Source organism: Sparus aurata, chromosome 18 (genome assembly GCF_900880675.1).
Source record: "Sparus aurata chromosome 18, fSpaAur1.1, whole genome shotgun sequence".
Lineage (NCBI taxonomy): Eukaryota > Metazoa > Chordata > Actinopteri > Spariformes > Sparidae > Sparus > Sparus aurata.
The window spans coordinates 24,393,854-24,406,808 of record NC_044204.1 but is presented as its reverse complement, the minus strand read 5'-3'; the positions used below and the strand labels follow the sequence as shown (position 1 = coordinate 24,406,808).

Sequence of the window (12,955 nt, the reverse complement as noted above, 5' to 3'; positions counted from 1 at the left end):
TGCCTCAACTCCATCAGTGGGATATTCTTGCAACAACTTACGATGTTACTAGCCCTGTAAAATGTCACAGTGTGGTCACATCGTCAAAGTCTTTTTACATATCTCCTGTCATGCATAATTAAACCAATTCAATTACTGTACTTAGTCCCTCTTTTATCAGTCTGTCCAGATTGAATGCTTCAAATTCATGTGTAGGGACTGATTTGAGAAAATTGCCTATAATAACAAGCATCTGGGCAAGCAGCAGAGGCAGCTGGATGTACTGAATGCTACAGCAATATTTAGCAGTGCACAGGTACAAATAAAAAAAAAAAAAAAAAAAAAAAAAACCTCCCCCGCATAATCAGTTTTTCATTCTCTGGCTGCTTAACTAGAAAAAAACAAGTGTGATAGACCTCCTCGATGAAACTTATTAAGTCGCTTAACTATGCAACTTTATCATATGCAGGATTTTTAGTGAATTTTGTTTTGATTTAACATTCCTGAGATGAGTGGAGAGGATCATCCTCCTCTGCCAGCTCTTCCCACTAAATAACTTACAAACTGACAGCTGTTACTTTTTTGATATTTTAAGGGCCAATAATTTCAGATATGTACTTTTGTAGCTACATAAACCGATTCATTATTCTTTTATCGCACTTGTCTTGCCTAAAGGAATCGGTGTGTCAGGTGCGCTTGAACTTTGAGAAACTGCAAGTTGAATGTTAAACGCCACCTTCTGGAATATTAATACATTTTCGATCATGCAGGCATGCCAAGAATTCATCTGGGTTTTTTTTTCTTTTTTTTTTCAGATCGACCGCCTGGCACGAGGCGGAGAGTGCTCTTCATGGATTATTTTGACCTGCACAAAAGATAGAAATGAAATGGAAGACATATAGAGATAGATTGATGGACAGAGGAGGAGAAAAGTCTTCTTAATTGACAGTCAGACTGTCAGTGTCTGATGTTTGGATTGAGTGATTTGTTGAGCAGTGAAAGAGAGTATCTAGGCTCTTGGAGTTGAGGGGAGCTGCACTCTAGCATTAATTTGTTATTATTAACACAACTCTCTGCATGGAGAGAGAAGTGTGGATACTGCTCACACCTTACTTTGTTGCTCTGGTCATTAGTCCCTTTCTTTCCTGTCTTTGGTTTTCTGATTTCATTGTTGGCAAGAAGATCACAATAAAGCGACACCTGGTTCCACAGGAAACTTGTGTACATCCTTGCACGGCACATAATATGATTACACACAAAACAGGACTGTAAGTAAAAATGTGTGTACATATACCTGTCAGCGAAGTTCAGAGATAATAAAATGTAAGGGATCAGTGGGTTTTATTGTTGTTCTCAGCGGATCCTAGAGTGTAATTAGCTTTCATGGCTGCAACTTTCCTTTGAGAAAAACCTTGATAAGGGCAATCTATTTCCTCCCACTCTGAGGCAGGCGCGAGCCCCACCGCTGTGGTGAGCAACATAATTTCCACCCTGTCCCTGTGAATAGAGAAGACCCTCTATCTTATATACCGATATGTTTTGGGTCATCCCACATGCTAGAAAATGCCACATTAGCATTCATGTTCAAGTCAAGTCAACGCCGTATTACAAAAGAACAAGGGTAGAAACATCGACTGGTGCAGCCTGCAACTCATTCTTGACTGGAAAGACTGAAAGACCTATTATTTCTCACATCATCAGCACCAATACATAACTTAGCTAAACGGTTTTCTTTACTGCAAAGTACGGAAACAAAGAAATACTTATTGTTAGTCAAGGCTAAAATCGTAATAACCAATTGGATCTTGGGCATGTAAAAGGAAGTTAAAAAGGTCAAAGTCCCCACCAACAGAAGCTCCTCTCTTCCATAGAAAACACTGCTCCTGAAACGCGTTGTCCGAAGTCTCGCCTTTAATTCTGTGACTTTGTGATGTCACATTATGTCACCATGTCAAACATTTGCATACTTAATGCCTAGCGGCTAGTTTGGCACGTGAGAATTGATTTAGCACAGCTTGTCAGTGGTGCTGGTTAATGTGTGTGTGAGCTGACCAATCAAAGGAGACTGGATATTCAGGAGGCGGGGCCTTAAAGAGACAGAAGGAGTGTTTCAGACAGAGGGGAGAATACACAGCTGCAGGACTGGACAGTCTGGGAAAACAGATGTGTTTTTTTTAGCATTAAAGCATATAAACCTATTCTAATAGTAACCAAAAATGTTATTTTTAACCTAGAAATAAGAATAATGTGTTTCATTAAAAGTTCATAAAATATGTATTAACGATATTGCGTTTTAGCACAATAGATTCATCACTTTATCATTTATCACACATTTTCCCTGCCATTGTTAAAATTGACTAAGCTATTACTGTTGCTCTATTACGATTTATACATACTTCATAATGCATTATATTTTTAGTTTTATATATATAAAGTGTGTCCAAAGCAGCTTTACAGAAAATAAACTTTCTGGTGGGAGAAAAAACCTCTCAAAGTCATTCATATTTGAAGAAGGTGAAGCGGGGGCTCTGCGTCATTGCAGATAATAGCTCTGACATGGTGTCAAACATCCCTCCCTGGGGTATTGCTGCGTCTGGTTGCGGCCTCTGGTGAGAAACTCCTCCTGAGAACAGCTCTCCCCATTGCCCGAGTCAAGAAACCTCAGCGACCTTGCACGCTACCTCTTCCCTGCTACCCTGGAGGGAGGCCCGGCAGCTTTTGGTGCTGTGCTGCATTGCAGTGCATCTCTCTTTCTGTTGTGTCCTCTCGAACGTTGGGCTGCTGTAGGAAGATAACCTCTCTGTGTCATTGCTGGTTTATTAAACTAAACTCTTATGTGTCCTCTGCTCTCCTGGAATATCTCAGTAGTCTTTGGACCCTGAACACAGCACTTGCAGCAGAGTGTGATGCTCTAACAGCCCCTGAAATATTTTTAACATTCCTTTTTTCTTTTTTTTTTAATCTTTACCTATTCACTACTAGCTTTACTGTCCTTGGCCATAACCACACTGTCTGTTTCAGTGTCTGTCTTCATAGAGAAACAGGCGATGTCATACTGTCTGAAAATTTCAGCAGACTTTTACTTCTGCTGACCATCCTTTCTCTTTCTTCTGGTTTGTCTCTTATTGGGGCTGTCATCTCTTCATCTACCGTCTGTCTTACAGTGTCGATGTCAGAGAGAGTGTTGTGTTCCTCCATCAGAAGTTTAATATCATGTTGTGTGTTGCTGGTTTCCCCCAGAGGTCTTCAATATCGTAAGTTTTTGAGAAGCTTCTCTTGTTGTTTTCTAGATGAGTGTAAATTTCTTTAATGAATGATCTTCGATTTAAAAGCACACATATTCTTTAAACAGTTCTACTGCATAGTACCCATAGTCTTCCTGTCGCTGAGGCTGGAGTGAATTTGCGATGTGGTCCTCTACTTTAGGGCATCTCTGTTCTTTCTCTTTTAAGGACAATTATCAGACACAGTCAGTCAATCATCCTCTTTTTTTATGGGAAAGTGCGTCTCTGCCTGCAGTCCCCCTATTTCAAACCTCACAGGCCTGTCCTAAAATTTAAATCTTTGTATGTAAAAAGAATAAATTGACATTTTGGGAAATAAGCTACTTTGCTTTCTTCCTGAGAGTTAGATGGGAAAGATTAATAGCATTCATCTGTCTGCATTCTGCAAGAAGCAAGTTGACCTAGCTTATTACAAAAGACTGTAAATGGGGAGACATCTAGCTTGGTTCTGTCCAAAGGCTCACTGGCTTTTGAAGTAGTCAATAGTGCTGACTGTGTATTAACCCCCAGTCCAACCAAAGTTATAAAGTTGAGATCCAAAACAAGTTATGAAGTTGTGTTTTTGAACAATAACCTGAGGCGCAGTCCCCAGAAACACTAGGCTTTTTGTAGGCCATCGTTGGGCCTGATGCGGGCATAGTGGTGAGATACAGAGCAAGACATATGTGATAAAAAATGATATTGGCTTCATGGGAACTTTAAAGCTTGCTGATTATATTAGGCTTGTTTAAAAGAAAATAACTGTATTCCCGGGGCACAGGTTTGAGGAAGTGTGAATGTGGCTCCAAATTTGAAAGCACATTTATTTCTCCTTATTTTAAAACAGGAGCCTGACAAAAGTCAGTCAGTTTCTGATTCGTCTCAATGTGGCGTGGGCCAACTTTCAGCACCATGGACAGCTCATCTGCCTGCACTGTTCACCTGCTTGGAACAGCACCAAAAACACCAGCAAACATGTTCTTCATGTTCATGTGACGATTGGAGCCAGTTAATTATTACGAAACTCATGACTTGACTCTACACTAACTCGTGCCTTCTTCCACAGCTGCCTGGATAATACAGCACATAAAGAATACAGCTCTGAAAGAAGAAACTCCTGTTCTTCAAGGCTAGTGGAAGCTGTTACATCAAGCTTGAAAGTTTAAATCCAAAAGCTGAGATACACAAGATGCTCAGCAGAAGCAATAGTAAAACCAAATCTAACAAAGTTTTGGACCATACAAGTAGCTGTGCAGAGGGGTCACCGACCACATGCAACTATAAGAATCTAAAAATACAAGGAATACATTAAATTCTAGACCTAACAAATATAAATATGTGCAATGACGCCTGTAAGTATAATTCCTATCTGCAATATGAACTGTACCACATAAATATATCATATTTTTTGCCTATTACAGGGTTTTGTTTATATTGTGGGAACTACATACTTGCATAGAGGGTCTAAGGACAGCAGATATCCTTCACTGTACACATTGTAAAGCCCACTGAGGCAATCATCATTATGTAATCTGGCATACAGAGGAGTGAAAATTACTAATCATATTCATTGTATGTGTTAGGTCTTGGATATAATGTATTCCTTGTACTAGTCACATGACCCGTTACGTGTCTAACAAAAGGCTCTGGCCCGAAATGTCACATGTGGATGTGATAAAGGGAGGTCAAGGGAGCATTATGTAGTGTTTGTAACTATGTCAACTTGTAAAAATAGTTTCTAAGTAATTTGTGTTATTATCTATTATAAGCTGTTGTGGTGTTCTTAGTGTCACATCCTCAGAAAATGTCTCAGTGGAGAGAGAACTGAACCTGGCTGACATACTTTTAAAGCACAGATGCGTTTTATAAATCTATTTAGGGCACGTTCATAAAGTTTTGTCCTTTATTTTTAATTTTTTTTCGTTTTGTCCTTTCTCCTAACTTCTTTCTCAGCTCGACAAAGAAGTGCTGTGATCACTCCGAACTTTTGGGAAAGGAAATGACAAAACAAGGGCTTCACTTTGACAGAAAAGTTGCCATATAAATGCAGTAGTGCCCGAATGACAGATGAAAACATCAAAGCTGATTTGAGGTTGTTTCTAAAAGATATCTGTGGTGATTTAATGTGTTTACATGCTGAACATTATCCCATTATTATTTGGATGCTAAATTAGTCCTGTTTTTAGACTGGGCCGAGTCAACAACATATTCTGTTTACTGTCACTGCGGTCTGGGATGAGGCACTGATTAGGATCCGTTGCAGGAACATCTATCAGGATGCTGAGACATTTATACTCTTTATCCCATTTGCTGGTGGGTTTCATGCTCTATGAGTTTTCCCTTTTCATCCTATGTGGAACGTCAGATGTATGATTGGATTTACGGATGCCCCCGAGAGCAACGAGCATGAATGCGTGTTGTTGTGTGATGGAAACGCTGCATTTCCGCAACGTTCGGCGCCTCGCACAGTGGGACAACCCCGGCAGATATCATCTAGGACGTTGATATGCTTCATGATCATCACGGTCCGATCTCTGGCAGACTGACGGAGCTTTTCTCCGGAGTCGCTCGAGTGGAACGGAAGTTCTCATGCACAAGTTAAGTTAGAGACACACAGCTCATTAGGAGGTAGTCTATCACACCCCACTGCTCACTTTCAAACATCTCCCGCACACTTCCCCCTCTTTTGTGCTCGTCTCCAGCACAAGTACACACACACACACACATACGCCACACAACTTTAATCATGTTTCATCACTCTTGTTTCCTCCCGCTCCCCTCCTCTCCTTTCACCATCTGCATTTGCAATGTGGGTCGTGTATGACAGTAAATTTACTTCTGGGACACTGCTCTCCTCTCCTGTGTTTCACATATTTTGATCTTTATTATTCAAAATTGGCCCCTCTACCGCTGCACTCATCCTTCATCTTCTAGAGCCCCCCCTTCCAGTGGATAGTGGTATTTAGAGAAAAAGAAGAAGAGGAAATCAGGGGAATATCCGACTGACGTGGGTCTGCATTGGATCCTTTGAACTCAGAGAGTGGTGAGTCTCTGGCTAAGCTGCCATAACAACACAATAACAATGAGAGATGGTCAGAAATGATGAATGTATGTGGGATCCAGGTGTTCTACTTGAAAGCATACAAATAACCTGAGGTTACATCTGATACGGAGGCTGAAAACACGGCGCTCTGTAAAAATCTGAAGGTAACAAGCAAAGCCTTTTCTACCTCTTCTGCTCACAATTCAGCCGTGATTTCTGTTAGTTTGCACTAAGTGAATAAATCAGCTCTCTCACAATTTACATTGTCATTAACCTCAGTATTGTTAGTACTTTAGATAAACAGGCCTAAAACAGGCATTTTAAATTGTCAGCTTTACTACATGATGTCATAGCTTGGGTGTTCAGTTAGTTGTTCCCTGTTTTATTTAGTGAATTATATCCAATTTCATGTTTTACTTTCCTTTTCCTGTCTTTGTCTGTTTTCTATTAACAGCCATTTGATATGAACTACTTCTACCACCTCCCGTCACAGACGGATGTGTAGTGCAGCTCTATAAATGCATAAACCTGGGAACTACTTACAGACATGTTGATGATGGCAGACTGCAAGTGCTGCCATGTGTGGGGTTTTTTTTTTCAGTTAAACCAGCAACGGCACTGAATGTGATTTGTGTGGTTGGGCTGTGGGGTATTGTGGCAACACTACACACCTTGTTAAGCATCTGAGAGTTAATCACAATGCAAAATATGAAGAGGTTACACAGCAGCGGACTGAAGAGTAGAAAAAAAGTGCTGCTAGGGCAAGACACACTTCAATCACTAAGCTGTTTGGCACTGGCACACAGTATCCAGGTGCATAGAGTGTAATGTATGCTGCACTGTCGATGTTTATCACCCCCACTGCCCGTGGGAAAATTATTTCATATCTGACCAGGGTCCATCCATTTATTTGTTCATCTATATTGCTGACAAGATAAATAAATATGGTTATGAAATAAGTAATGAAAACAAAAAAGGTTATCTTAAGCTCAGGGCTGTCACTTTTCAGTTCAGCTTTGAGTGAGATTTGTGTCACTGGAATTACCTCATCAATACAAAAACTTATGTCTCTGTTGTAACATTCATTTTGAATGATTTACTCCAGAAGTAACACACCTCACCTAACTAAATGGCCTGTGAGCAACTGGTGATGTTCACTGACCTAATCTGAAAAGTGTCTGTATCATATTGGTACACATCACTTCTGCCTCTGTGTCTGTGTTTATTGATGCACGGTGACATAATGTGTTATAATTAGAGGCCTTTTCTTTTTTACCTTAATTTCAGGATATCTTGTTATGTGTCACCAGCCCCTTGGAGCAAACGTATCATCACTGGCAATATGCATATGTGTTTCTGGAAAAGAGCTAAAAGGCTAAAACAAAAAAATAGAATTTGAATGTGAATATAAATAAGGCATTTGGCAGTAGCTTAAGGACAAAATGCTCGATCTCATTTGCAAGACTGGCACAAGTGTCCAAACTTTACCCAGATTTACTGTAAATGTCAGGCTACCCATTTAACACGGGCTACATAACTGTTAACATATACTGCATATAAATGTCTCGTAAGAGCTTCTAAATGTCAAAATCAAGTGTCTCATTCAGCTCATAAGCTGCTTATTGGGCTTTCCAGTTTCACCACTCACACAGCTCTTCACAGTACAAGATGGCAATGCACGAGACACGTGTTTTTAGAGAGGAAAGTGTCATTATTAGCCTGCAATTTAGTATTAGACCTTCATTTCTATCCTTTAATTTAAGATGTCGATGTGACTATTGTATATCACAGGAACACAATGAGAGTCTGATTGTATGTAAACTTATGATAAAATGACCTTGCTTCTCTTTTGATGCATTGCCTCAGTAAACAATTTCCTAATGAGTTTACAGTTTTAATGGCTAGTTTCTTTTCAATACAGAATGATGCTCATTTTTTAAATAATGATCACATTTAGAGTAACATAGATGATAAAAGCAGCGTAAGCTTCAGGGGCATGACTGCCTTATTATGGACAAGTTTCTACCATGGCGTGTCCTCCAGTTTTGAGTCAGTTCCAATCAGGGTTTCCTGGTAGCAAACTGTAATGCTGGTAAAAATCTAGTAAAGGACATCATGAATCTCTGATGTGAATGATGTTTTTAAGAAGGGGTTTAAAAAAGTGGATAGTCGAGTGAAGTTTCGCAATCCACAAAACATTTCCAGAGATTCACAGCAAAGTTCTCCTCACAACTGAAGTAGATGGGGACTTCTTTAAAAACATAAACTAACAACTGAAAGAAAACGATGTCTCTGTACAAAAGATAAGATAAAAGATACGTAAATCTTCACTGTAGCTGCAAGGCTAAAACTGGTGCTCTGTCTGAAGTGGGTGCAAGAGCTCGTCTGCTCGTTGAGGGTGTAAATAAAGTCTGTTCAAATCAGTTTGGGATCTCGGGGCTCTGGAGACTTGGTTTATGCTGGAAGAGCTACGAAGGCAATTTATGCTTCTTTATTTCAGCAGTCCCTGTCCTCTTCAGCTGCAGCTCAGCACCAGAAATGTTTTGTGAACTTCCAGACGTATCCTTTAAACCTCACAGACCAGCTGGCGCAGTTCCTGATTCGTGTATTTTCAAAGGCACCACCAGACGCTTAAGCATAAGCGAGGCCCGTTCATGATGAGCAATCTCCATACTGAGTCTCTGAAACGTATACCTTACTAAATGTGTAAAATGACATTAAACAAACACTGATAAATAATGGTTTTGGGTGTCACCTAAAACCACACTGCAGCAAACACAGCTGCAAAAACAGTGTGTATTACCTCTGTGTGTTCAGTCTGTTTCATTTTTAATGAGCGCCGACTCTGGACCAAAAACATGATAAAAAAAAAAGAAAAGAGAAACTTCAGTTGTCCTATAGGGTTTAGTTTTTACTGGAGGGAAGAACTTAAACAGCGGTGAACTTCAGGTGACATAACAAGTCAGAGTCATTATAATAGCACAAATACAAATACATAAATATACAATTCAGCGTTTGCAAAAAAAACCCCAAAGCCTTTTCTGGCAGGTCAAGTTGAATACAGGATCACAAACGGAAACCAAACTCTTTCTTCCAGCTGCTGTTCCCGACCAAATTAATCTCGCAAACTCTTTCCCAAAAGAGGTGCAAAGCGACTCAAAGGAGAATTGTGATGTCAGCCAGAATAGTCGGAATACGAGAAGCTTTTATGCGAAAATGAGGGAGATAGATAAGGAACTGTACCTCACTGCCGGGTGCCTATGAGCTAAATGAGCCAAATGAGCCTGCCTAACACACACACACACACACGAACATACACGAACACACACCAGAGCTGGAGAGTGAACGGCAGACACCATCTCCTCCGCACAGGCATACACACATTATGCAAAGAGAGAGAAAAGAGAAACAAGACTGTTGCCAAAGCGAACAAAACCCAGAGAGAGATGAAGCGGAGAGTCATAGATTAAATATTTACACACACTTCGTTATATTACCCCCCCCCCCCCCCCAAATGAACGCCCCAGTTATGTGGCCCATTTATGAAGTGTGTATTTTCATAAAGGAAATTAAAGGAGCGTTTCATTTCTATGACTCCTGCCTCTGTCCGAGGTGCTGAAAAAGCGATGCAACCACCTCGACCGGTGGAGGGGGACGTGTGTTTCACTCACCGCCACAGCGCTGATTTTTTAAATGGTGTTTATCATGGCGGGGCACTTGCCTGAACTCTCAACTCACAACAGAGGCGCGTGACTTACGTGCAATTTGTGTTTGGAACCAGCCAGAACAGAGACGGCGAAAAAAAAAAAATCCACACCACACACACCACCACCTCCTCCACCCGCTGAAAATCAATGACACGGTTATTGGAGAGAGAGAGAGAGAGAGAGAGAGAGAGAGAGAGAGGAGGCGGTGTCTGGTGACCGAGGAGGAGGAGGAGGGAGGAGGAGAAAGGCTCCCGGTCCGCTCGTCCTCGCAGCTCCCCTTCTTTCGCAGTCAAATCCTACTACCAGTCGGGTGCCGCCGGAGTGCCCGGGGCTGTGGACTTATTTTTTCTCCCCACGGGAATCAGGAACCGGACACCTACAGAAAAACATCCCAGGTAGGTGAAGCGACGATGCATCTTTTTGTTCTATTAAAGAAATATAAATTGGAGACGAAAAAAAAGAAAGAAAGAAAAGCAAAAAAAAGTCCGTAGTTACGCATTTGCCGACTTTCATGGTGCTGACTGACTGTCTGACTGAGGACGGGGGAGAAAAGCAGATGAAAGCCGAGACAAAGCTCTGGTCGGGGATTGGCGATTGTGTTGACGCCGCTAATTGCTTTTCTTACTTTCTTTTTTCTTTCTTTTTTTTTTTTTTTTTAAATAAATTAACAGAGGGGAAGCGCGCGAGCTAATCGTTTCCGCCTTGCCCCCATCTGCCGCCGCCGCGACAAACTCTCCGGTGTGTTATAATCCGATTAGATCAAATGGAGGATCAGCAAATTGATAATAAAATTATTATTATTTTTTTTTTTAAAGAGCACCGTGCGCACTCATCAGACGCGTTTTTGGACGCGCCACGGTGACATCCTGACCTCTGATGCGCCACGAAGTGAGAGTTCTGCGTCCTGCAAAAAAAGTGCGCGGTCTCACTTCATCCCGCTCCTCTGACACTTCCCCGCGTCCCCCCTCCACCTCACCTCCTATCTCTTCTCCCCTCGGCTCCGTCTAACACCCCCCCCCCCCCCCCCCCCCTTTTTCTGTTGTCTTTGTGTCTCTCTGCCTTTGCTTCCAGAAGATGTTCTTCTTTCTGCTACCTGTCGTGGCTCTCTTGCTGAGCGGAGAATCGGCGGTCTCCGGGAGCAGTAACGACAAATGGCTGAGCACCGTGGCTCAGTACAACAAGGACAGACCCTGGAACAGATTCAGAGATGTGAGTTTGATCTGAGAGGCACAACATCTAGCCAAAGGGGGGGAAGAATAATTACCTTCATTTGTGTGTGTGTGTGTGTGTGTGTGTGTGTGTGTGTGTGTGTGAGGTAGAGAGAGAGAGGCAGCACTACGCCCTTGATACACCCCCCCTGAGTACTTGAGCACTTGCCAGCAGGCATAATCCACCTTGTAGAGACTCAGCAGGTTCAAACCCTGGTTGAAAGAGTAAGCAGACTCGTAGACGTGGAGCGTTGTGCTCCTGCGCCTCAGCTCATGATTTGGACTGATGGGGTCTGGAGGATTTCCCGGGTGGATTCACTGCTTCACCCTGCTCCTGGTGACAGTTCATCATTTTCAGTCCATGACAAGTGGCCACACCACAGCGATGGGCTTTTATAACTGATATTGATTATCTATTTCAGCCACAATCAGATGAGACGAGTCTGTGATTTATTGTATGCATCTATATGAGATCAGTGGTATTTCATAACATAAGAAACAACCTGTGCAGAAATGATTTCTACATAAGAGCTAGGATGCCTGTATGTACAGAGGCCGGCATGGTTCAGGTAGGCTACGTGTCAGTGCAATCCATTACGGAGAATCATTACGGTTTGTTTCCTCAGGGATATCAGGCATGTTTGCTCTACAGTCGTCAGTAGCTTGTCCTCACTGAGTATGCAACTCAGTGACTGTCTGAGATTTGAGTCATTGTTTGAAACCTGGGTTTCTGTGTTCAAAACATGCGCTCAGTGCTTGAGGGGTCAGCTACCTGAGTACAGTGGGAGCCTCATACAGGAAGGGCTGAAAGTCACTTTAAAGTCCAAGCACGGTTTTTAGAGCTAACCGCAGTGACCCAAACATCCAGGTCTAATTGTTCTGTGAAATAAGAATTAAAGCACAGGATCCGCCAGAACCGACTCTATTGCAGCCGCATTACTCTAACCCAGTCATGCCAGATTATCAGGCCTCATCCTGGCGGGGGGGGGGGGGGGGTCGTTTCTACACTCAGTCCAACATGTCATGAACATAACGGCTTCAGTTCCTGCTTCTTTCAGGTGTTTTATACAAGTATAAAATGCGAAAATGGGTTGCCAAATACATGTGTGGGAAACACTGCTCCATGGTCAAGTTAGCAATAGTACGTAATATGCAATGCGCAGCGACAAACAGCTGACTTTTGGAATGTGGAATTGAGGCACTGAAACTACTTGGTTAGGCTTCGGCTTCAAAACTACTTGGTTAAGTTAGTAATAGGATGTAATAGGCAGCATCTGGTTAAACTTTCAAAATAAAGGCTATGTTGTCAAGTTAGAAATAATACATAATGTGCAATGCTCTGTAAGATTTTTTGAATAAATCTTGCTGACAAATGGTTGATATTATTAATGTTGCAGTTTGGTGAGGTTAAGGCACAAAAACAACTTTGTTAGGTTTAGGGTAAGATCTTATTTTGTTAGTCTCGTAACACAAGTAGCGTATCATGTGTCCTGTATTGTATGTGATGTTACTCCCATAATTTAAATTATATACTGTAGGTTCCTTCATCACATACATTAAAATAAATCACTCTCGAGTCTTGATGACAATCGTGAACGTGAACCCGATCTCTGGAGGGACAGTCCTGTGAATGACCCAATTATCTATCCCCTGGCTCAGACCTTAGTCACTCTTTAGACTAGGTGCTTCAAGAAGTGACGTTAGAGGGGTGCCTACAGTGTTGGGCACTGAGATAGACTCTGTATCTTTTTAGCG

The 12,955-nt window shown here is 41.8% G+C and overlaps 1 protein-coding gene across 3 annotated transcripts in view; it reads left to right on the top strand.

Annotated features, from left to right (window-relative positions):
• The first annotated feature begins 10,081 nt into the window (after positions 1-10,081).
• spock1 (SPARC (osteonectin), cwcv and kazal like domains proteoglycan 1) overlaps positions 10,082-12,955 on the top strand; it is a 136,588-nt gene continuing 133,714 nt past the window's right edge. Inside the window, exons 1-2 of one of the 3 annotated variants that reach the window (XM_030396347.1) lie at positions 10,082-10,387; positions 11,064-11,201. In XM_030396347.1, the coding sequence (XP_030252207.1) occupies positions 11,067-11,201 (135 nt within the window). In that variant the 5' untranslated portion in view covers positions 10,082-10,387; positions 11,064-11,066. The remainder of the gene's footprint in view (positions 10,388-11,063; positions 11,202-12,955) is intronic. The other 2 variants (XM_030396348.1, XM_030396346.1) reach the window with 2 other exon arrangements.